General features: G+C 38.7%; 1 protein-coding gene and 1 long non-coding RNA gene across 3 annotated transcripts in view; one reads left to right on the forward strand and one right to left on the reverse strand.

Annotated features, from left to right (window-relative positions):
- The window catches only part of Hmgcll1 (3-hydroxymethyl-3-methylglutaryl-CoA lyase like 1), a 228034-nt gene that overhangs the window by 187848 nt on the left and 13644 nt on the right, over positions 1-26542 (forward strand). For both annotated transcript variants that reach the window (XM_008846121.1, XM_008846122.1), the window contains one exon: positions 23982-24107. In XM_008846121.1, coding sequence (XP_008844343.1) covers positions 23982-24107 — 126 coding nt within the window. The remainder of the gene's footprint in view (positions 1-23981; positions 24108-26542) is intronic.
- On the reverse strand, positions 229-24703 carry LOC115072531. The gene is made up of 3 exons (XR_003851582.1): positions 24583-24703; positions 9844-9915; positions 229-281 (listed from the first exon to the last, which is right to left on the reverse strand). It is a non-coding gene; the product is annotated as an uncharacterized LOC115072531 (long non-coding RNA).

Here is a 26542-nt window from a genome sequence, read left to right on the forward strand (position 1 = left end):
TTTTGGGTGTTTAAGACCATAGAGTTGGCCCAAATAAATCAATTTATTTTTACACTTAAGGTTATTTGAGGATCTGTTACTTAGGGGTCAAATGGGCTTGGGAGGAGCTCCTGGCTCCTTTCTTTTACCAGTTCTGCCTATGTGAAGATAAGTCAAAAGTCCTGCTCGACCATGTCTGGCTTCGCTTGGAAGCATGAATAAGATGTTTCCTCTAAGTTGACCATCCTCTTTGTAGACTGGACAGTGGTTAAAGTCCATCTCTTAGGGTCTCCATGGCCTCCCTGAAAAAGAGGACAGGTGCCTCACCACAGTTACAGGACATTTTGAGAGATGTTCCATAGTCCCCTGGAACTTAGTCAACCTTGGAGGGCAAGGGGCAAAAACTGTCCCTTCAGTCCCTCTGACCACATTACTATATGCCTCAAACTATGGCTGTTAAACATCCAACAAGGTTAGTTCCACCAGTCTGATACTTTTAATTATCATGTGCTATGTAGAATAAGGCTTGGGTTAAAAACCAAATATTCTCAAATAAACTTTGATTAGATATACATTTTGATCCTTTAACTAGTTGACTGAACTATGACCATAGACATTTTAAGGTTATGTGTATATTATTTTTGTCTCATCCTTTATATATAACAAACCTAAACAGACCTTCATCACTTGCTTCGGCTTTCTCATTTTTTCTATTTTGGAAAATATTGCCATTCCCATATCCTTTTAATATCTTTTATATTCTCTTTCTTTTTTAAAATGATTATGAGACATAATAGCACTAACAAATTTTCCATCTGTTGTGAGACTTCTTTTCCTGGGGATGCTAAGCAATGCTTATTCACTTTCAAGGTTCTAGTGTCCCGAGCCAATATTTGATTGAAGTTTTACTGGGGAACCAGTGAATTTATTGAGCTTACTTACCGAGATAACTGAGGGGTTGCTGAGGTGTATGTATGACCTGAGGGTATGCACACTGGAAAGTGTTTACCCAGCATGGGTCATGCCTTCTCTTCCTAGCCTTCCCTAGATTGTATGCTTTAGCCCTCCCCAAATCCAGAAGGCCATGTGTGATTAGGGACAAATTACATAAAGTTGGCTGGGAAGAGTGGCTGGATTCTCCTGTGAGGGTCCAATGACCCTGCTCTCTCTCCTTTGGTGAATGAGCACAACCATCAACAAGCCCAATAATGACAATGTTTAGCGATCAGGCTCAGCTGAAGTCATGATAATGGTAGTTATTTCATGCATAAGGGACTGCTGCATAGCATCATCTTTATAAAAGGACATGGAATTTAAAAGGATTTGGTACTAGAATCCAAAATTGAGAGAGAACATACATCATTTGTATTTCAGAGTCTTTGTTACTTCACTTAGTATAACAGTTTCTATATTCATTCATTTACCTGCAATTTTCATTACTTCATTTTTCTTTACTGCTGCACAGAACTTCATTGTGTAAATATATCACATTTTTATTAACCACTCATCAGTTGAGGGGCACTTAGGTTGCTTCCATCTCTTAGCTATTGTGAAAAGACCAGCAACAAACATGGTTGTACAAGTGTCTCTACAATAGGATGAGTCCTTTGGATATATGCCAAGGAGTGGTATAACTGGGTCATATGGTAGGTTCATTTGCAGTTTCTTAAGAGATCTCCACACTATTTTCCATAGGGGTTGCATGAGTTTGCAATCCCACCAGGAGTGAATGAGTGTTCCCCTTTCTACGCAACCTTGCTGGCATTTTGTATCATTTGTTCTCTTAATTCTAGCCAGTCTGCTTGGGGTATGGTGATAGATACCTTAGGGAGGTTTCAATGTACATTTCCTTAATTGCTAATGATGTTGAACACTTTTTGAGATGTTTCTTAGTCATTTACTTCTTCCTTTGAGATCTCTCTGTTTAGATCTTTAGCCCATCTTTTAATTGGGTTATTTGGCTTCTCGATTCTTTCTTTTTTGTGTTCTTTATATATTCTGGATGTTAAATCCCTGGTGAAGATTTTTTTCCCACTCTGTGGTTTATCTCTTCACTTTTTTGATTGTTTCTTTTGCTGTAGAGAAGCTTTTTAGTTTAATGAGGTCCCACTTGTTGATTGCCAACCTTAATTCCCTAGCAACTTCTGTCTGATTTAGAAAACACTTTCCTTCACCTATATCTTGTAAGTTGCTGCCGATATTTTCTTCTAATAGTTTTCAGGGTTTCCAGCTTCACATTGAGGTCTTTGATCCATTTGGAGTTGACTTTTGTGCAAGGTGAAAGATAAGGATCTAGTTTCATTCTTCCATAGGTGGAGATCCAGTTTTGCCTGCACCATTTGTTGAAGAAGCTGTCTTTCCTCCACTGTGTTCAAACTTTCCTCCATTTTGACAAAGTTCAAACTTTGTCAAATATCAGGAGGCTGAAATTGCATGTACTAGGGTTTGGATCTTCTATGATGTTCCATTGATCTATGTGTCTATTTTTGTGCCAGTGCCATGCTGTTTTTAAGACTATAGCTCTGTAGTATACTGTGAGATCTGGTATAGTAATCCCCCTCAGTGTTGCTCTTTGTGCTCAGGGTTGCTTTGGCTATCCCGGGTGTTTTATGCTTCTGTATGAATTTAGGACTTTTTTTTCTAATTCTGTGAAGTATGTCATGGGGATGTTGATTGGGAATGAATTGAATCTATAAATTGCTTTTGGTAAGATGGTCATTTTCAAAATACTAATTCTTCCAATCCATGAGCATGGGAGTTCCATCCATCTCCTGGTGTCTTCCCCAACTCTTTCTTTTTCAAATTACAATTTTCATTGTTGAGACATTTGGTGTCTTTGGTCAGATTTATTCCAAGATATTTTATTTTATTTTTCAGCAATTGTGAATGGGAGCATTTCTCTGTATTCTTTCTCCAATTGCTGGTTATTGGTATGTAGAAAGGCTACTGATTTTTGTAGATTGATTTTATAACCTGCCACTATACTGAAAGTGTTGATCAGTTCTAGGACTTCTCGATGTTTGATGGTGGAGTTTTGGGGATGTCTTAAGCATAATATCTTATCATATGCAATCTGCAAAAATTTGACCTCCTCTTTTCCAATTAATACTCCTTTAATTTCCTTCTCCTGTTTTATTGCTCTAGCAAATGTTTCAAGCACTGTGTTGTAAAGGAGTAGAGATAGTGGACATCCTTGTCTGGTTCCTGATTTTAATGGGAATGCTTCCAGTTTTTCTCCATTTAGAATGATGTTGGCTGCGGGTTTCTTGTATATAGCTTTAATTATGTTGAGGTGTGTACCCTCCAGTCTAATTCCCTCTAGGATTTTGAACATAAATGCAAGCTGAATTTTGTCTAAAGCCTTTTCTGCATCTATTGAGATTAGAATCTGTTTTTTGTCTTTCAGTCCATTTATATGATTAATAACATTTATTGACTTCAGTACTTTGAACCACCTCTGCATTTCTGGGATTAAGGCTACTTGATCATGGTGAATGATCTTTTTGATGTACATCTGTATGCTTTTTGCAAGTATTTTGCTGAGAATTTTTGAATCTATGTTCATTAAAGATATGGGTCTATAGTTTTCTTTTTTTATTGTGTCTTTACCCAGTTTGGGTATTGGAGTGATGCTGGCTTCATAGAAGGAATTTTGGAGTTCTCCCTCTGTTTTTATCTTTTTGATTAATTTAAGTAGTATTGGTTGGAGGTCTTCTTTAAATGTCTAGTAGACTTCTGCTGTAAAGCCCTCTGGACCTGAGCATTTTTTAGTTGGGAGGCATTATATTACTCTTTCAATTTCCTCGTATGATATGGGTCTGTTTAAACTGTTGATTGCTTCTTGGTTTAACTTTGGTTGTTTCCATGGTTTTAGATATTCATCCATTTCTTTTAGACTTTCAAATTTAGTTGTACATAGGTTTTTCAAATATTCCCTAATAATGGTCTGGATCTTTTGGGTGTCTGTTGTGATGTTTCCCCTTTCATCTCTGATTTTGTTGATTTAGATTTGTTTTTTCTTTCTTTTGGTTAACTGAGCTAAGGGTCTGTCTATCTTGTTTAGCTTTTCAAAGAACCCACTCATAGATTCATTAATTCTCTGTGTTGTTTTCTTTGTTTCTATTTCATTAATTTCTGCTCTGATTTTTGTTATTTCTTCTTTTCTGCTGGGTTTGGGTTTCATTTGTTCTTGCCTTTCTAGGTCTTGAGTTGCAGTGTTAGGTCATTTATTTGGGCCCTTCTAATTTTTCAGTGTAGGCACTTATTCCCTCTTAGGACTGCTTTTAAAATGTCCCAGGGGTTGTCTTGTGTTATATTGTCCTTTTCATTAAGTTTCAGGAATTCTTTTATTTCTTTCTTAATTTCTCCTTTGACCCACTCGTTGTTTAGTAGTGTTTTTCAATCTCACTAGGGTTTTGTCCAGTGTTGATTTTGAGCTTTATTGCATTGTCATCTGATTGAAATCATGGGATTATTTCAATTTTTTAGTATTTGTTAAGGTTTTTTTGTGGCCCAGTATGTGATCAATTTTTGAAAATGTTCCATGGGTGCTGAGTAGAAAGTGTATTATTTGATGCTTGGGTGAATACTTGAGTGATGTCTGTTAGGTCTATTTCATGTATGGTATCACTTAATTCAGATCTTCTCTGTTTATTCTTTGTCCAGTTAACCTGTCTAATTGAGACAATGGGGTATTGAAGTCCCCTACTATTACTGAATTGGGTTTAATTGGTCTTAAAGTCCTGTAGTGTTGTTTTTATGAATTTAGGTACACCAGCATTTGGTGCATATATGGTAAGGATTGTAATATATTATTGGTTAACTGTTCCTTTAATCATAATGAAGTGACCCTCCTTATCTCTTCTGATTAATTTTACCTTGAAGTCTGTTTTGTCAGATATTAGAATTGCAACACCTGCTTGTTTCTTAGTGCCATTTGCATGGAATATTCTTTTCCATTCTTTCACCTTAATGTGGTGCCTGTACTTGAAGGTGTAGTGGGTTTCTTGCAGACAGCAAAGGATGGATTTTGTTTCTTAATCCATTCACTTAGCCTGTGTCTTTTGACTGAGGAGTTTAGTCCCCTGATATTTAAGGTTATTATTGAAAGATATGTTGGTTGACATCAGTTTGATTGGTATTTATGTTCTCTGCCTAATTTTGTGTTTCCTTGATTATACCTTTATTTATTTTGTTCCCTTGCCCCTGGTGTATAATTGTTTCTCTCTCTGCTCTCTGCATTACTTCAAGTATTCTTTGAAGGGCTGGTTTTGTAGACATGTATTCTTTCAGGCTTCTCATGTCATGGAAGACTTTTCTTCCCCCCTAAACTATAATAGACATTTTTGCTGGGTAAAGTATTCTGGGCTGACATCTATTGTCATGTAGAAGTGGAAATACCTTGGTCCAGGCTCTTCTGGCTTTCATAGTTTTCATTGATAAGTCTGCTGTAATTGTGGTGGATTTTCCTTTGTATGTGACTTGTTTTGCTTTTGCTGCTTTCAGTATTTTCTTTTTGTTTTCTACATTTAGTGTTTTTCTTATGATATGTCATGAGGAGTTTCTTTTCTAGTCCTGTCTATTTGGTGTTCTACGTGTTTCCTGTATTTGTGTGGGGATGTCTTTCCTTAATTTTGGGAAATTCTCTTCTTCCATCCTGTTTAAGATCTGATCAACACTATTAATCTGAAATTCTTCTCCTTCCTCTACTCCCATGATCCATAGATTTAGTCTTTGCATGGTGTCCCACATCTCTTGCATATTCCATTCCTGTGTTTTTTAAATTTTTCCATAATCTTTGCTTGAGTGGTGCAATTCTTCAACTTTATCATCCAGTGTTGGTATTCTGTTTTCCATTTCATTAATTCTAGGGGTGAGGCTTTCCCCTGTTATTTCAAATTGGCTGAGTGTTCTTCAATGTTTCTATCTCTTTTTTGAATTCATTCAGAAGTTTATCCCTATCTTCTTTTAGCTCTTTGTTCATTTGTTCTTTAAATTTGTTGAATGCCTTGATCATGTTTATGATTGTTCTTTTAAATTCAGTGTCCTGGGTTATCTCTAGGGGGTTGTCCCTGTAGAACTCTTCTACAAGATTGGTGCAGTTTGGTGGGAATATAGTATTTGGCTTTCCATTTTATTATTCTTTCACTGTGATTTTGGCATGTGAATTTCTTTGTTGTTTACAATTCTGATATGAGAGTTAAATTGAAATATGCTTTTGTTTGTATTATCCAGGTGCTTAGACGCTTTTTTATTGGTTATGTAAAGCAGTTGGTACAGGGTTCAGATTCTCTCAGGTATAATTTGGAGCCAACTGATGGCTTCAGATCAGCTACTCAGGAATACCCATAGAAGCCCAATTCAGGTTCTAGTCTGGTACACTCAGGCTTCCTTCCCCATGTGAAGGCAGGATCTGGGTGCTCTCAGGCAGTCCACCCTCTCGGGTTGTCTGCTAGGATCTCAGCTTTACCAAAACCAAATCTGGCCAGGGACCTTGGGAGGGGTCTCACAAAATCCCAGGTAGAGGGATGGGTATGGCACTCTTAGGGGAAGCTCACCACCATGTGGAGGCAGGATCCAGGGGCTCTCAGGCAGTCCCCTGCATTCTCAGCCCTTCTGTGAGAGAGAGGCCAGATGGAGGCCAGAACTTGGCATTCTCTGGTGGTCTGCTCCCTAGTTATATTTTCACTGCAAGCTAAGTCCTTAAATGGATAATGTCCACATGTGATTCCATGCATTCATGAGGAGCTTTTATCTTATTGGAAAATCAAAATTTTTAATTATGGTTTTCATTATTCAAATGTTTCTGTATACTGTAGCTTTTTGTAAGTACTTACTCCTAGGATTGGCATGTATTTTATTTTTTAATATTATTTTTCTTTATTTTTAGTGTATGCATGTATTGCTTGCATTTAGGTAAGTGCACCCATGTCGTGCAATGCCCACGGAGGATAGAAGAGGCTATCAGATTTGGTGGGCCTAGAGTTACGTACAGTTGTTAGCTGCTATGTGGGTGCTGGGATTTGAACCTCAGTCTTCTGTAAGAACAACCAGTGTTCTTAACCAGTGAGCCATCTCTCCAGTCCCTGTTGTGTATTTTAACTCTGCTCTCATTAAATATTATTTCAAAAGCAAATAAACAGGACCACTGGAAAGGCTGAGGCACTGCCTAGCACTAAGATTTCTGTTCTCGGCTTCCCTTTGATTTCCTTTCTACTACAGATTGAAGTTCTATGTTTCCCCTTGCTTAAAGAAAAAGTACTTGCCTCCAGTTCTTTTGTTAAATAGCTCGCCTCTTAGGAAACTTCCATCTTTGTTTCTGTTCCAAGTTTGGGGTATAGATTATGGTTAATTCAACTCAGATCTAATCAACTACAGTCCAGATTAATTTTTAATTAATTAAATCCTTTCTTGGAAAAGAATTTAATTAAAATTTAATTACTTTAATTCAGTTGCACAGAAGGTTTTGACTAATGTACTATTTTGTAAACCTTGCTGATTTTAGATTACTATGAATCATACGGTGGCCTGTTCCTGTACAGGCAATGTTTGAACAGTTCTTTACATATCTATGCAGTTTTCTTGCACTTCAGCACACACCTACCCTCCACTCCCTACCTGTACAGAGTACTTTGAGAGTAGAGCAGGTCTGAAGCTAGCAACCAGTGCCAGGATGCTGGAATGAGATGAAAAATCTGTCCTGAACTCTGAATAGATGAACCAAGTACAATGCTTTTGACAGGGTTTGTCACTTATTTTCCTCAGAAGACTGAGAGCCCTTTTTCCTTTAATACACATGTGAACTTCTGCCTGGCCTACACTGCCTCAAAGAATATTTTTCTCTACTAATTTACTGACTGTCTTTGTCTTCTCATGTTCTATGATCTCTAGCTGTATGGACCCTCTTTGTTACTTTCCTGTATATGGCATTATTCTTTACTTTTAATTGGTTCTGTTCTTTCATCATCTAACTTAAATGCTTTACATGATCTTCTTTCCTCTCACAGACTCCACTGTGATCTTTTCACAACTCTTGTTTTCATTTTATACTACATGTAGTCTGTCTGTCTGCTTCAGTATCCTGGTCTTACAGATGTTTAATTCTGGACCTTACTAAGAGCTACCTGCTGAGCCATGTCTGTTCCTTAAAAGAACTGATTCCTCAACAAGCCTATAAACCACTACAATTGTCTTCATTTTACACTTAGGGGAAGAGGACGGTGAAATAACAGTACTAAAATCACACAGTTTACAAGTGCCAGGGAAGGTTCAGACAGAAATTTGTCTTTTTTATATTTTATTACTTACTTATTTGAACTAAAATTTTAAATGTGTACAATGTATTGTGAGCACATTACTCTATTCCTCTCTGTCTTATGCCCCTCTGCCTCCTGTAGACCTCTTCTCAACTAGTTCCCCTTCTCTGCTGCCTACTTTGATCTTACAGTCTTTCCACCCTCTTCTGCCATAATGTTGAAATGACCATTTCAGAGCCCGTCATGGATATAAATGTAGTGGTCCTTGTCAACTGTTATTTTTCTTAACTTGCTACAGCATTTATCACTGAAGTGTAGCTATTTAGGGAAAAATTTCCACTCTGGCTTGTAATGTTCTTTTTCACTAATTCAGCTTTCTTTTCTGTCCTACAAAAAAAAAATGATATGAGTGCTCATCAAATCTAGGACTCTAATCTATACGATTCTTATCACAAGCTCTTTCAGAGAGATCAGAAATGGAATGACAAAATTAAATCAGAGTTTTGAACTGGAGAGATGGGTCAGGGGTTAAGAACACTGACTGTTCTTGCAAAAGACCCTGATTTGAATCCCAGCACTTACATGACACCTAATAGCTGTTCCTTACTCCGGTTCCAGGGGATCTGATGCCCTATTCTGTCCTCCAGGGGCACTGCATGACACAGGTGTACTTACACACATGCAGGTACAACATTAGTACACATAAAATAAAAATAAGTCAATCAAAAAAATTTACAAAAAAATAAAATTAAATTACAATTTTAATTGATCTAACAGGGGCTAGAGAGATGGCTCAGCAATTAAGAGTGTGTATTATTCTTCCAGAGAATTGGAATTGGGTTCCAGGATCCTACATTATGCAGCTCAGAACTGCCTGTAACTTCAACACCAGGGGTTCTGCCACCCTCTTCTGGCCTCCATGAGTACCAGCACTCATACACACACACACACACACACACACACACACACACACACACAATTAAAAGTAAAATAAATCTTTTAAGAGATGATCCACCAGATAATTTCTTAACAGAAGATGAGTGTTAGCATGTTATGGGATTATCTATAAAAAAAAGTGAAAAGTAGGGAAATCAGAGCACAAAGGAGTTAGGAGCAGATCACTAGGAGTACATTTCCTTATTTGTGGCACAGTTATTAGAAGGTAGTTACAATTAAAGATGAGTTTTGTAGGCCAAAAGACAACAGCAAAATAACTTCGATGTCAAAATATGTTACCATATGAAATAAAATAGAATCATAAAAATATCCAATTAACAAATGGAAGAATATAAAGAAGAAAACAAAGATCAGATGGAAGAAATAGAAGTGGGCAAAGCAGCAGACTCATTGCACCTTAGCAAGTGCATTGTATTTGGATATCCTTTTATAATACTGCAGCCCATAATGAATAAGAGCTCTTACAATGTTCTGTCCCTGCCCCCATTAAAGTACTCTGTATATGGATGTCTGTCCTCTATGTGACCATTCAGAATCCCAACGGCCTTTTGGCTTATAGCTCATTAATTCTTAGGTCCTCTGTGTATTTGCATTTGATCATTTATAAGGAAAAGACCACAGAGTTTCTGAAAAGAATTGTTCTAGAACCTACCTCTATTGCTCTACATGCCATTGGTTAAGCCCCTTACAGTGGAAGTTTGGTAATGCCATTTAGCTTGGAGTCCTGAAAAAAGATGAAACATTTTTGGTAAACAGCTCTGGTTGTCTGTAATTCTTACTCAGTCAGGTGAAAAGATGTGAGATAGCCAAACTTTTTTATCCATAACATCTCTCTTGGGACTTGAAATAATACATATATTTGACCTTCACAAGAGACGATTCAGATTTTATGTTGAGCACGATTGATTTTAATCTAGAAGCTCAGTTAGTTTGGTCACTGAGATATTCTCATTTGGAGAAATACTCTACAAGGCAGTAAGTGGCATTTGTGATTGAAACATTCATGTTGACCTCTGAGTTGTTCCTAGTATCAACCAGTTTCCTACCACTGAAATATGTTCTGGGAAGCTGAACCTTAGGCATAATTTCAGGGTTAAACATGCAGAATCATATTATTTCATAAGCTCATTAAAATCCTTTGAGTGTAAGGAATGTTCATTTAGTTATTTTATGCAAGACATTAAAAACCATGGATGGTAGATGAACAGAATAGGGGTAGTATCCACTCATGAACAAGAAAAATAGATAATGCTTCAGCAGTAAGGGAAGCAAAAGAGTGTAATGAGGGGGTTGAATATGACAAAAGTACTCTATATACACATCTGAAAACATTTCATGAAGCCCCATCACTGTTTTGTACAGTTAATATGCACAAATTTAAACTTAGAAAACAATAACACTGAAAATTTAAACTTTGTTCTTGAAATGAGCATGTAAGATGGATCAGAACACTTTCATGGTTCCTGTGCCTTCAGAAAAAGGTTGTAAAAAAAGGGTAAGCACTGACTAATGAAGTTCAGTTATCCTAAATATGGTGGATATACAATTATCAGAGGACTAAACAAATCTAGAAACACAAAAGAATTACACCACAGTATCTTTTTCTTTTATCACTTATTTTCTCAAAAATCAATTTTTAAAGCATTAACTATTTTTTGAACTTATCAATTATCATAATAGCCTCAATTATAAATTATCAACTATTTTTCCTGTTGTACATTTAAATTAAGTACTTGTTTCTACTATTATAAGAAATATCACAAAGAATGTTCAATTCTATGCCAAAATTTTCTGAGATTCTGGGGGGCTTTCTAGAAACACAAACACTAGGACACTCACTTATTTTCTAGAATCTTGATAGTGTTGCTAAGTTTCATGTAAATCTTTCAGGAAATAGAAAAAGATAGAAAAGGCCTTCTGATTTGTCAGTGACCCTTTCCTCAATTCATATTCCATCCTGGAGAGCTGTTTTGTGGACAGAATGAAAGAATGCATCTAAAGTGTTCAGCAATGTGCCTGTCATCTAGAACATGATAAAATGATGACCCATCCTTTCTCTGTCTCATACTGTTCTAGTTTTCCTTCAATTGCTGTGACAAAACACTCTGACTAATACCAACTTGGGGAGGAAAGGGTTTATTTGCCTTACATCTCCAAGGTCACAGTTTATCAGGGAGCCCAAGGTAGGAACTCAGAGCCACATCCTGAAGGCAGGAGCTGGAGCACAGACCATGGAAGAACTCTGCTTGCTGACTTGATGATCCTTTGCCCCATGCTCAGCCTGCTTTCTTATACAATACAGAACAACCTGTCCTGTCCTATGGGTGGCAATGCCCATAGTGGGCTGGGCCCTCCCACATCACTCAAAAATCAATAAAATGCCCCACAGGTGTGGTCACAGGGCAGTCCAATTGAGACGATTCCTCAGCTGAGGCTCCCTCTACCCAGGTGTGCAAAGTTGACAACTAAATGGATCCAGAACACATACTAAACATCTGGAAGGGTACATATCACTTGCCTTCTCTGAGTCTCAGTTTTCTCATCCTTCAAATGGAAATGTATTACCAATCACTTCACAATGATGCTGTGGAGCTTTGCCATGTGACGTATAACCCCTCTGACAAAATAAACATTCAGTAACTATTTGTTAACATTTTTAGCATTTTCTCAGTCTCATTGAAAAGGAGAATTTCCTTCTCTTCTGTTTTTCCATTTTATCACATGTCTCAGTTTATACAGTCTAACGTCTACTTCAACATAACTGTACCCAATGAGGGCAAGACATAATTTAACTCCTTTACAAAGCAAGAGAGGAAGGAATTTAGGAAATCTTTTCTCAAGCATGAGATGTGTTGCATGAAAGCATTAATTCCTAAGCATGGCCACACATATGCATGCTTATATGCCAATTCTGGCATATGTATCAGTTGGTCAAATCATTATTCATATGTGACAACTGTTTATCATCTGTGAGTCTCATAACATGATAGTGCATTCATGGTACAGTTAAATGGCAAATGGGAGTTCTCTTTCTCTCTGAGATTACCATAGTTCAACATGCAGTGATTATTTAGATTTCACATTGGAGAAGTATCTCTAGGTAGTGTCTGGGTTTACTGAGAAGGGTGCTGTGACCCACTACTGATGTAATAGTGCTGGTGATTCTAGTCCTTCACTGGAGGGACACTGACTAGAAGAACTTGTTGAGGAGTGATTTATCAGAAAATGAGGACATATTTTTGGAGTTAATTTTTATTTATTTATTTTAATTTCTTTTTTTTTTTTTTTTTTTTTTTTTTTTTTTAAAAAAAAAAAAAAAAAAAAAAAAAAAAAGAGGACGATAAATCTTTCACTGTGATATATCTGAACTCAGATCCCCCTGCCTCTGCCTCCCGAGTGCTGGGATTAAAGGTGTGTGCCACCACGCCGGGCTATTTTTTATTTAGTTTTTAATGTGTATGAGTGTTTGGCCTGAATGTATGGAAGTGCACATGTCCACAGAGACCAAAAGAGAGCATTGGATCCCCTAAAATCGGAGTTGTAGTGAGTTGTTAGCTGCCAGGCGGGTACTAGTAACTAAATCTGGGTCTTCTGAAAGAGCAGGCAGTGCTTTTAACTGCTGAATCATCTCTCCATCCCTGAGAAGATTTTCTGTTGTTGTTGGTTTTTTTTTTTTTTGTCTTTTGGTTGTTGTTGTTGTTTTTTGAAACAAGATCTCCCTGTAGCCCCAGCTGGCCTAGAATTCACTATTGGAGACCAAGCTGGTCTCAGTCTCACAGAGATCTGACTGCCTCTGCCTCCTGAGTCCTGGGATTAAAGGTGTGCCCCACCATGCCCAGCTTCCAGGACATAGACTTTTTTTTTTTTAAGATTTAAATTTTTTTTTTAGTGTGTATGTGTGTGTGTGTGTGTGTGTGTGTGTGTGTGTGTGTGACTATGTGCATGTGTGGTTGCCCATAGGCACCAGAAGAGGGAGTCAGATCCTCTGTGGCTAGAGCTATAGACAAGTCTGAGCAATCCACCATGGGAGCTGGGATCTGAACGCAGTTCTTTTGGAAAAACAGCACATGCTCTTATCCACTGAGCCGTCTCTCCAACACCGACGAAGACACTTTCAATATTTTATCTCTATGAATATTTGCCCTTTGTCTGGAGTGCTTTTACTAAAAAATGAATAATTTATAATATCAATATAGTACCATTATTTTAAACTAACATATTTGAATATTTAAAAGAAAATCGATTTTTGAGAGTAAAAACCTAGATGAGAGCTCAGAACTCACCTACAGCTGTAGTAAAAAGTGGTGTGTTTGTGATGTATCCATGTACAAATCAGTATTTTCCAGAACTAGCCATTAGTATTTTAACAGTTTTACTCATCCTTTAAGCCCAAGTACATATCTATAGGGCTCAAGCAGGAAGAAATCATATAACAGAACTCACTGAGTTGATCACTGATTAATAAGAAAAACAGAGAGAAGGGGGGACAAGGGTATTTCAGTTGAGAGTTTTCATTGCTGTTGGTTTGCTTGGTGAGACCTAGAGACAAGTGCTTCTCTTAGGATTCCAGTAAGTTACTTCTCAGCAACATACATGGGATTTAATCATTTTGTTTTCTAATGAAAAGTTCCATGAGCTATAAGGGCCTGCATTCAGTCGCCGAACCTAGAATATGCTTAATATTTCAAGCCAAAGGAAGCAGGAAACTAACACAGAAGATATGTCAACTTTGGCTCTATGCAATCTCTGCTGTTATTAAAAGTGTCTTTGTTTTAAATTTAAGAAGGTCTACTTAATGACTTTTTTCCACGTTTGTGGTTTTCTCTTACTGGGACCAACTTGGAGGCTTCTGATGCTGTACTGCCACCTCATGGCTGTTCATGGGAAGGTGGGCTTTGCTTCTGCAACAAAGATAAGCACCAAATGCTTTATTTTTATTGTGGTGTCCAAAAAGCTTGTGCTATGTACATTACACACACACATGCATGAACACAAGTGTACACACACATGCCCGCATACACGCACATACACATGTGCACACACAAAAAGTACATATACACTCTCACATTACACACACAAATGTACATATGCATGTACATACACAAATGCAGACACATGTGCACATATACTCACATGCACACATGTGACACATATACACACAAGCCCATGCACTTGTCTACACATATTTACACAAATATATATTATATACACAAGCATATACACCAGGAACCTTTGTCTAAAGGATGATTTTGCTTAATGAGAGAAAGGAATTGAACATCTTTTTCAGGATCATCTTGAAAAAGAGATAAGTGGTCTGTGCACGGCTTTCAGACATAGAATTGCGTTATTACTAAGCCACATTATGATTATACCTCAATAAAACAAAACAAAAAGAAACATCCTTGGGGCTAGCAAGATGGGTCAGCAGTTAAGAGTACTGGATACATTTGCAGAGGAACCAGTTTTGGTTCCCAGCACCCTTATGGCAGCTAACAACCATCTGTACCTAGTTTCCAGGGAATCAAATGCCCTCTTCTACCTCCATGGACACTGAACGACATGGGTGCACTTATATACATGCATGGAAATGAACCCAGGTCCTCTGCAAGAACAGCCAGTGCTCTTAACTGCTGAGTCATCTCTCCAGAACTTATTTTGCTTTTTGAGACAAGTCATACTATGTAGCTCAGCTGGTGTCAAATTCACAATCCACCAACCTTAGCCTCCTGAGTGTTGAAATTAAAGGACTGTGCCTCTACAGGTAGCATAAAATTGTTTAATGTTTAAATCACATTAAATGTATCTATCTCTTCAAACATTCATCTTTATCAAATTTTTTGTGTGCAACCCTGGAGGGCCTGGAACTTGCTACGTAGATCAGGCTGGCCTTGAATGCACAGACATCCACATGTCTCTGCCTCCCAATTGCATGTGTCATCATGCCAGGCAAACATTCATGATTCATGGTGAAAACATTCAAATTTCTTTTTTTTCTATCTTTTTTAATGTACGATATGTTATCTTTTTCTGTAACCACAATACTGTGCAATACCTCTCCCTCCTATCTGATTATGATTTGGTGTTCTTTGATTGAATCCTCTGCCCCCACTCCCTCCCAGCCTCTGTGCTATGAAATTGACTTTTGAACATCCTATGTATGCATAAGGAGATCATGAGGCATTTGTTTTTCCGTCCCTGTTTTATTTCAGTCAAGGTAAGGATCCATTCATCTTGTCACAAATGGCATGATTTAAGTTTTTTTTTTCTTTTCTTTTTTTCAAATAGTATTCTTTTGTGTATATGTACTACATTTTCTTTCTCCATTTAGCAGGTGATAAACGCATGTTTTCATTTCTTGGCTATTGTGAGAGTCAAATTTGATATCTGGATAACATTATTGTATTAGTTATTTTCTGTGATAAAACACTTGACAAAAGCAATAGATGGAAACAAGCGTTTATTTGGCACAAATCATGGCAAAGAAGTCCTAGCCAGAGGAGCCTGAGGCAATTGGTCACATTGTATTTAAATTCAGGAAGCAGAGGGCAATGGATCTGGTGCTCAACTCATTTCCACCTTTTAGTTCATTCCAGCAGGACCCTTGCACAAGGAATGTTGGTGGGCCAGGGGTGTGTTCCACTTTAGTTAACCTAATCTATGCAATCCTTTACAAGCTTGTCTACTGGCTGGTCTCCTGGGTGATTCCAGACCCCATCAAGTTGACAGTAAGGACTAACCATCAAAAGCACCCATTGAAAATCTTTTAGGGAATATCACGTGGTGTGAAATATTTTTAAAAATCATGTCACCCTTTAAAAAAATATTTTAAACCAGGCATGGTGATGCACACCTTTAATTCCAGCACTTGAGAGGCAGAGACAAGTATATCTGTGAGATCAAGGCCGGCCTAGTCTACACAGTGAGTTCCAGTTCAGATGGGACTCTAGGAATACCCAGTCTTTTAAAAAAAGTTTAAATTCTTTTTCATTATTTTTGTTTTCATGTTCGAGAATGTATTGCCTGAATGTGTGCAAGTGCCTCCCCCCATGTCATGCAATGCCTGAGGAAGTCAGAAAAGGGTGTTGGATCCTCTGGAGCTCAAGTTGTCAGCCACCATGTGGGTGCTTGGAATGAACCCTGGTCCTCTGCAAGAGCAGCCTGTGTTCTTAACCACTGAGCATCTCTCCAGTCCCAACAAAAGATATTTTAAAGGGGCTTAATAATTTAATATTTTCCTGCATAGATAATATGAAGTCGAATGAGCTCTATTAAATATTGCTTCATCAAACTTTGAATCTACTCATTGCTTTTACAGTTCTTTAAATTCATTTATGGTCAGAGCTTCCTGAGAGAGAAATTGGGTTTAGAGCTAATCTGATACTAGAAAAGAGGCCAGGAGCCTTTTCCAGGTCACCTTTGACCCAGATAATGTCTGCCTTTACTGGAACATGATATGAATTATTCCTGTAGTCGTAGACCTTAAAGATACCAATTTATGCAAAATAATTCTTATCTGAGAAATTTGAGATTTTATTTATAATCATTCCTAGTTATTTATTTATTACCCTACACAGGCTGTGATTTGGACAAAATTGTTTTGTTTTTGTTTTCTTTTCTACTTCCATATATGTAATGAGCAGAAGAGGCCGTTGAAAGCAGAGAAAATACGATAAAAGTAGAATAAATTACCAAATGGGCTGGGGACGTAGTTCAGCTTGGTAGAGTGCCCTGGCACCTTGCATGCGTTAATCTCTGAGTTCCGTCTCCAGCACTGATACAGGGGAAATGAAGTCCCTGTTCAGGCTTCTTAGTCACATTCACAAAATAATTTAAGAATGAACTCAAATGGAAACTTTAGGACAATTTTATCAGGATTTAAGAAAAATCTTCTGGGCAGCCAAAGTATAAAAAACAGTAGCTACCCTTAGGAGGAGAATGGAAGCAAGAAGGAGAGAATAAAACAAACAAAACCAGGCCTGTTTAGAGCCGGGATGAAGGTCAGACATGTGGTGGGAGTGCTTCAGAGAAAAAGGAAAGAAACCCAAAATATTGGGGCAGCCTAAAGTATTAGGGAAAGCATGGTTAGAAAATAGATATAAAGAAGAAAAGGAGAGATTGCACTTCTCTAAAGAATTCAGAAAAGCGGGCAGATGTAAGGAAAGCTACATGTCTGTGACCCAGTTCGTAAGCAGTGCATTAACAGCAGAAATTCAGGACAGGAAAAGTTCACCATCACATCCGTATACTAGGTATTCTGCCTATCCTTTTAGCGTGACTTAAGGTGAACCCACCTTCCTACGGGTAGTCCTGTGACCAGGTAAAACTGATAAAGTTAAGGTTCTACCCAGGCCAAAGATTATTAGACTCTTAACCAGATTTCTTTTAAGGGGCTTTTTGCTACTATGACAACATCACATGGAAACGGGGGGGGGGAGGAGCATGGCGGCACCCAAGAGGTAGAGACAAGAGAATCAGAAGTTCAAGGTTAAATGCAGCTATATATGGAGTTCCAGAACAGCCTGGATTATGCAAGTCTCGGATGCAAAACAAACAAACAAAACAAGAAACTTTAACCACACTATCCACCATCACCATTGTCAGCATGTGTATTATGTGCATTATATGTTATTTTTTAAGAAAATGGTATCATAGCTCTAGATAGTTCTACAACATACGTTAGCCAGTTTCTTTCCTTAATTACGGTTCTATAATAATCATTCCATTTTACAGACACACTTCCTGTTACTCCCTATTATATATCAGTTGAGTTGTGTTTTAATTTTCCTTATGAAAAACCTAATGTTGAATCTTTCATAGATGTATATATTTATTATTTTATCATCAAATTATTGTCAGTGTTCTTTTCTAATCTTTGTCACCCTAAAAGTGTAAAGTATTTGACAGCGTTACAGAGTGAATGTAACATGGAACATATTTTCTTGGCCTCTTGGTTCTGTCTTTGCTCTATTATAACACTGACATTGTGACATTGCTCTGTTGTGACACTGACTGCCCACTGTTTCTTATAACATTAGTTATCTCAGTCATGCTTTTGCCCAAACCATGGACTTGCTTTTTCATCCTCTCCCAAAGGCCAATAAAGATTAAAAGTTCTCTTAACAAGGTAATGTGCTTTCCTTCTGGGACCCCTGTCATTATAGGGTCTAGATCTTCCCCAGTTAGAACTTGGTATATGGGGTCTAGACTCAGAGTGAATCATCCACGTGGCAGGCTGATGCCACCTTACCCCTGTCATGCCAGCACCTGTGACTTTTGCTACCTTACCCTCTTTTGAGTTCTTTCAAAAATTAGCTCTCTTGAAATATTGAAGAACTACAGTGTTAGGAACAGAAGGTTGTAAGCACCAGTTTACGTTTAGACAATATAGTGCTAATATGGATATTGAGCATGGCCCAAGATGGCTAACACCAGACACCTGGAGGGCTGTGAGACAGCACAAATAGCTGATACCAGATACCTATGTGTCTCAAAAGTAAGCAGTCATGTAATCTGTTATATAACTCTTCCCAGCAGAAAGACACTTCTGTGTAGGTTCTGTATAAATATGACCTTAGGGTCAGAGCCCTTTGCCTCTACCATCAGCAGTCTACCTGTGTGTCTGTCTACAGGCCTATGTGCCTACGTCCTTGTACCCTGTGCGCTGGTTTGTGTGGCTGACAGTGGCTGATTGTGTCTGCCTGTATGTGGCCTGTGCATGCCAACATGTGCCTGTGTATCTGCCAACAGCTTCTTACCTAGCAGTCTGTGTGCTGGTAAATTAAGCAAGCCCACAGGTCCTCACAATTTCTTCAACCTCTCTACTACCTGTGGCCCTTCTTTCCTGGTGTAAGAACTTGAAACTCACACTTTAGTGTATTGCTGTTGCAGAGTGTAGGACATCTTTAAAGTTACAACAGGCACATGTCCAAAATTGCAAAGGTGCTAGAAACAAGGTCAGAATGGAAAGAGACCATCACTCCAGTTAAAGTATCTCAAGACAAAATTTTCCTTCTGATCAGAAGGGTGCAGGACTCACAAAGGGGGAGAAGCAAGCACAGTGAGCAGGAAATTTAATAGGGTTTTTATACCAATGCAAGACAGTCTTTTCACCATTAGCTGGGTTTGACACCACAGCCTTTTTTCGGTTGACTAGTTTTAAAAGAACAGCAAGCTAGGTGTCATACTGAATGCCTTTATCTCAACACTCTGGAGGCAGAGGCAGGTGGATTTCTGTGAGATCAAGGCCAGTCTGGTCTACATAGTGAGATCTAGACCAGATGGGGCTACAGGGAGACCCTGTCTCAAAAAAAATAAAAAATAAAAATAAAATCTCTGAAAAGGAAATGAAGGGTTGGCCAATCCTATCAGGTTCCAGGAATGTAACAGTCCTTTGCATAAACAAAAGTTTTACAAGGTGGGGCAAGACATTAAAAGATTTTAATTCCTTGTGGTAAACAAAAGTTTGACTATGTTTGAGAGAAAAGACTGATATTCAATGTGTCTCACATGTGATGAGATGGATGAGGACTTTGGCATGAGAGAATCACCAGGTGCAGCTGAAAGGACTACCAGTCCCTTATCCGGCATTCAGATGGAGAGCTTGATTTAACTAGTTTACAGAAGAATTTTTGGTACTAACACTTGTAAAGAGTCATAGGTAATTCTAATGGGGATGCAGGAGTAAGGACTACTGAAACTGTCTTCTTTGGCAATTGATTAAATTCCACTAAGTAGATCATCTTCCAGCCATAAATAAAGACTATTTGATGTCATGATAACATTCAGAGATGAGCCTTTTCCAACTACTAGACAAAATGAAAACTTCATGTCAAGTGTATCTTTTTCCAAAGATTGTTTTTTTCTTTATGTGGAAGTATTTGTGTCTGTGTGTACACACAAATGGGGGTGCCTACAGAGGCCAGAAGTGGGCTCTTAGCCAATGAGCCATCTCTCCAGCCCCTAGAGTATAATTCTTCATTCTTTTCAAAAACAGTATCATTATTAATGCTTTGTGTCTGTGTGTGTGTGTGTGTATGATGAGTGTAGTTATCCATACCAAACTGCACATGTGGAAATCAGAAGACAATTTTGTGACATCAGTTCTTTCCCTTCATCTGGAGGGCAAACTCAGATCACCAGGTCACAAGGCTTGTGTAGCAAATGCCTTTACTTGCTGAGCCATCTTGTAGGTCTGTGATTCTTTACCCTTAGTATTTAGTTAATAGCGAAGATAAATTACCTTAAGGTAATGACCCAGTATATTAATTGTTCTTCTGTTAACACCTGCATAATGTCTGAGACTGTGAGATCATTATTTGAGAAAGAGTGTATATAGTGGAGAGATGTTGGGCCCTTCCCATTTTGAGGTGCTTGCTAAGGAGAAAATACGGTGTCAAGGCAAGCAGGCTATCTTTCATAATTCTTTTTAAAATCCAAGGCTTACAAAATTGTAGCTTGTCCTTAAGAGACTTTTAGATAGTTATAGAAGATTAATATTCTGTCTCTGTCTCTTTTGCTCTCAGTTTCTCATGCAAATATACTCACTCACAAACAAACATACACACATACATATAAATGCATTCTATTCACAGTAGTCAAGTTATGTAATTAACCTCTTAGATGTCCACCTAAAAATGAATGGATAAAGATTATGATGATATGCTATATTTTCTCATTGGAGTTTATTCTGATACAAAGAATGTCACTTTCAAGAAAATAGATGGATCAATGAATTAAGTAAAAGAAGGACCTGACCTGAAAATGTCTTCCTTACCAGCTAGCTTTCATAGTGGCGGAAGGTATTACGCAGGGTGCTGGTGGAGAAAAGTCATCAATGATATCATCCATTTGTGAAATCTACATGCTCCAGTTCTAACCTTCCAGGCAAGATGTACAAAAGTGGTGCAATAGTGGTATGAATGTTAGGGGGCAACCAATCAACCACTTTTGGCTTGAATTTGAGACCTGCTCAACGAGAGGGAATTCATGCCTGCTACCGTTAACCTGATTAAAATCTGTGAGTCAGGAGGGAGGTCGTAGGCCTCGGGGTAGAATCTACTACTGTTGTCTTGCTAAATTGATAGGTTGTCAAATTGCCTCCTACTTATGTTTATAGACATAGATTATCATTGCTCTCAAACTTGGCCAGAGAAACGTGTCTTTGCAGTAGTCGTCAGTTAATGCAGAGACTCATAACTGGTCAAGGTGCTGAAAATAAGAGATTATGGACTATGTCAACCTCCCTAACCCAAGCTTCATGGAACAGAGGAAAGAATGTAAAGGAGGAGGAAAGAATGTAAGAGCCTGAGGATAAGGAGGAATGCTGCAAAATGCTGTCTTGTGGACGTGACTTGGTCATTACACTCTTGAACTCACACCACTCATAGTTACCTGCAAATATCCAGTCCATAAGATCAGTCAACAATCCAACAAGCAGCACTAATTGGACTCACTGGACTACAGTTTTTAAAAGGCGAGAACATAAAGGGAGAAGGGTACATGGGGGGTCCTAGAAGAGTTCTCTGTACTGTTTTCACAAGTTTACAAGTAATCTAAATGTTCTAAGCCAGTAGAGGGTGTTGGATCCCCTGGAACTGGAGATAAAGGTGGTTGTGAACCTCCCTGTGTAGGTGCTGGAAATCAAACCCAGGTCTTCTGCAACAGCAGCAAGTATTCTTAACTGCTGAGTCAACTCTCCAGCCCCTCAAGGATTCCTTTTCTTCTTTTAGTTAAATTTTAGTCGAGCTTCTGAACTTCTAGGCCTATCTGTGCAATTCCTCCAAGTTTATCCATATCTGCTACATCAATTTAGCATGAATGCCTATCCTTGATACCTGATCACACTTCAGAGCTGATAAAATTCTCCATCCTTCACTATCTCAGTCCACCATCACCTTGGCTTAGCCTCAGAAAAGTCCTCTAATGTTGGTTTGATTAGAACATTCCACATCTCTCTTGTTACTCTTAGTAATTGTCCATCCACTTACCTCATCCTGACTCATCAATGTAAATTTCCATTTGCCAGTACTATATTTGGAACTGTGCCAAATCTCCTCCTTTCCTCTTCCTCCTTCTTTATTTTTTCTTCTCCTCTCTCTCTCTATCTCTCTCTCTCCAATACCATATTACAGTGTTCCTACAGCACTTGCAATAAACTTAAATAAATTTTTCTGTAAGTATCATTGAATTCGCTTTCTTTAACAGTGTAAGAAGACACGAAGTACGTAGTGTATGAGAAATCGCTGTACAATTTTCACAAGTGTACAAGTAATCTAAATGTTCTAAATGTTCTGAAACAGAACTTTCATCAAAAAGAAGCGAGGGGAAAGGAACGGATGTGCAAAAGAAGGAAAGAAGAGGAAAAGGAGACGAGAAGGGGAGCAAGGAAAGGTCACCTGTTAAAAGTTAACATGCTCATGTGTCAACCTAGATCTGAATTAGAACCTGGATGTAGCAGAAAGCTGTGCTCTGCTCAGTCTTTGAGGATCATTTTCTAGCCAGTAGGCCAAGTGCTGTGTTTTCAGGAATTTCTTATTTTAGATGAGATATTGTTATACATTGTTCAATACTCAGTAGTGAACAATTAGATTAGGGCTCTGTATCTTCCAATTATCAAACTCTCACCATTCCCAGAAGAATGGTGTGCCTAGCTCTCTTTTCATACTATTAGCATCTGATACCCGGGGCTTTCCTTAACCTCCTTATGCTTCCATCCTCCACAATCTCCAGCATCCTCCACCTCAGCATCCCCAAATCCCAGCACTTAATCTGTACAAACTTGCAGTTTCTAGAGGTTGCGAATCAAGGCAGAGTGGGAGTTCTCTGGAGACAAGAGTTTTACACCAGGCTGTGGCATGCACAGATCGAGCTCATTATACCCAAGTCACTACACCTGTGATTTAAGGCTACTCTAGGAGTGTCCTGGAGTTTTGGTGAGAATCATGAGTTAATGCACACAAAATGTTCAAACTAATGTCAAGTGCTTAGTGCAGACCCAATATATGTGTGCTGTTATTATTGTTAGTGGCAAACACTGGTCATCCTAAATAACTCTTCACTTCTTCCAGAAGAGCAGAGTTTTGTGGGCAAAATGATTTTTCAGCAAGGGCTGGGAGAACTTGATGGGTGAATTGAGCCCACGAAGCCATGGCAGATAATGACCTCACTCTCAACCCACATACACTAATGTCAGTCTTCTAAAACACTTTGATTTGTGGCTGTAATGTTGGAAATATTTCACGTTATTCATGTAATGCTTTAAAAACAAAGCTGGAAATTGGGGCTAGAGCAATGGCTCAGTGCTTAAGGGCACTGACTACTCTTGAAGAAGACCCAGGTTTGATTCCCAGCACTCACATGGTGGCTATGAACCATCCTTAACTCCAGTTCCAGCTGAATCTGAAGCCCTCTTCTGACCTCCACAGCACTGCACGACACGGATGCACTCACATACATGCAGGCAATACACTCGTACACATAAAATAAAACTAATAAATAAAATATTGGAAATTTGAAAACAAGATACCAGAAATGAATTCACCTTACCTCTAGCTCCACTCCCTCTTGTGTGCTGTTATAAAAAACAAACAATAATTTTACCTTCTAAATTTTGATGTGAGTGAAAGGAATTAGCTCCCCACAGAGCTCAGTGAGTAGTTGTAGTAGCAAGTGAGTAGTGACTTCATTTAGATAACAGGTTCAGATTTTGTATCCTTGTGACAGGTTAAATAGAAAGTAGCAACTTACACTCTATAAGTGCACATGACTTAGATGTTGTGGTTTATTTTTCAGATGGGAATTAACGTGGTGGACTCTGCAGTGTCTGGATTAGGTGGCTGCCCTTATGCAGAAGGTGCTTCTGGGAATGTGGCCACTGAGGATTTGGTATATATGCTTAACGGCCTGGGGATCCACACAGTAAGTTTTTTTTTTTTTTTAATATATCTTAATGCCAATACTTTATTTGCAGCAGCAAAAAGGAATACTTTATCAGACATTAAAAACAATTTTGAAGTCAAATTTCTACTATATTTTTATTATTTGCTAAAATGTGCAGCAGGAAAGAAAATACAATGAAAGTATTGGAGGGGCTTTGTAACCGAATACTGCTGTATTGCTATAGCTCACTCACCAACAGTGCTCTCATTCCAAGCTGTGTTTTTCATGAACTTCAAAGTGTTTTTTTTATGTATTATCTGACTTGATTTTGCAACTTGCTGAGCTAGAGTCTGGGTCTCTGCAGTTATGATGGTTGGGTTCTGCAGTTTTGTTTTGGGTTTCTATGTATCCTCAGAGAAACGAAATCCTTAGACAGTCAAGATCCTGATGGCCCCACAATTATGCCCAAGGCTTCTGGCACTTTTCAAAGAATCAGTGGAAGAGCAAAGGTTACCTGTCTACACCCCAGGCCAAGCAGTAAGGATCTTCTTGGTATTTTCCTGAGGTTCTCTGCTTTTTACCTCTTCACGTTCCCTAAAGCTGTGTCATGATCTTGCTCATTCAGCTGGCTTCCGGTGTAGCCAGAACGCAATCATTACAGCATTCTCCTACTCACTGTCTGTAATGCAGATTCTCAATAAATATTTATTGAGATCTTACCTGGCACCAAATGCTAACAGCTGTTGTCCATAAATACCAAAAGTTCTTTTCCATATGAAAGTATTCATTTCCTTAAACAGAAAATTAACAACTGATTCTATATATGTTCTACAACTGGGTTTCAAATTCAAATTCAAGTAGTCAAATCTCATCTTAAGAATGTCTCAATTTGCATGCCGGAGACATTGTTCAGCAATTAAGAGCACTGGTTACTTTTGCAGAGGATCTAGGTTTGGGACCTGGGTTTGCATCCACATAGCAGCTAACAACCATTAAAACGAGTTCCAGGGGCTCTGATGCCCTCTCCTGGCCTCTGTGGGCAATGCATGCACATGGTGCACTCACATACATGCAGGCAAAACACTTATATAAATAATAAATAAACAAATAATAAACAAATAAATAAATAAAATTTAAAATATTATTTCTTGCTCACCTCCCTCTGCTTTCCTGGGCTGCACAACCCACCAGCCTCTTTCCTGGACACCCAGGCTGACTTCTAGGCCTGGAACCACCACTGCTCCTGGATCCTTTGCATCCAGACCAACCCAGGTCCTCCCTGCAGTCCCCAGGAGCCCTTGGGGCCTCTTCTTGTCCCCATCTCCCTTTGCATCTCTGGGTGGCAAGGCCACCAGCTGCCTGAGACCAGCATCTTTCCTGGGCCCTGCCCAGGCCAATCCAACCCCCAAATTCCTAAGGACAACATCTTTCCTAGAGGGATCCAGACCTTAGGAGAAAGCCTGAGAGCCTCTGATCCTCATCTGACTTAGGCCTCTGTGGGAACTCCTGAAGACAAAAGCAATCTGGCCACTCCAATATAAAATCAAAAGAGAGAACTGGAAGCTTAGATGAACCAGCTTTTCATGCTCAAAAAGTAAACCACAAAGACACATAAACTTTACAAAAAGAAGCAGACCTAAACTGGAAGGCTTGAGTCTAACACAATAATCAGAAACTACAAAAGAAATTCACATGTCAAAATCACAGAGAAAAAATCAATAACATTGTATTAGTCACTTTTTTGTTGCGATGATAGAAACAATGACCCAAGTAATTTATAGAAGGAAGAATTTATTTGAGCTTACAGTTCCAGGGGAATTACAGTCCATCTTGGCAGGGAGGCATGGTAGCAGAGGTGGCCGGAGGAGGAGTAGAAGCCAAGATCTCACAGCATCATGCAGGCACAGGAAGCAAGAGAGAGGCTGGCAATCTGGCAAGGCTTAAGAACTCTCTAAACCCACCCCCAGTGACGTGCTTCCTCCAGGACAGCCACACCTTCTAAAACCTCCCAAAACAGCACCACCATCTGGGGACAGAATGTCCAAATACTTGGAGCCTATGGGGAACTGTACTGAATGTATTAGGAAATTAGGAATAAATTAAGATGGCTATTAAGAGTGACTTTGAAATGAAACTAGAAACTAGGAACTTCTCGGCTTCTCAGGCTCACTTATCACTTCACACAGAAACTATGTGAAACTGTGTGGAGTCAAAACTAAGTAGCTTGAATGTCTGTGTGTGATAGATAAGTAATCCTATGGGAGAAGCCATATCTCAAGAAACAGCTGAAGTTACTGATGTAAGTCAGAAGGACTCCAGCCAAAAAGAAACATACAAAAACTGACAGCTCGAGGACTTCATCAAGGCTTGGCTACACAAAACGCTGACTCTGTACGCCTCATCCCGACGTATCGCCTGAGATACCGAAATTCTGCCCAAGGCCAGGCCGAAATTCTGTTGGATTGGAGAGAGCT

The sequence above is a fragment of the Nannospalax galili genome, unplaced genomic scaffold (assembly GCF_000622305.1).
Source record: "Nannospalax galili isolate Female #2095 unplaced genomic scaffold, S.galili_v1.0 scaffold522, whole genome shotgun sequence".
NCBI classification, from domain to species: Eukaryota; Metazoa; Chordata; class Mammalia; order Rodentia; family Spalacidae; genus Nannospalax; species Nannospalax galili.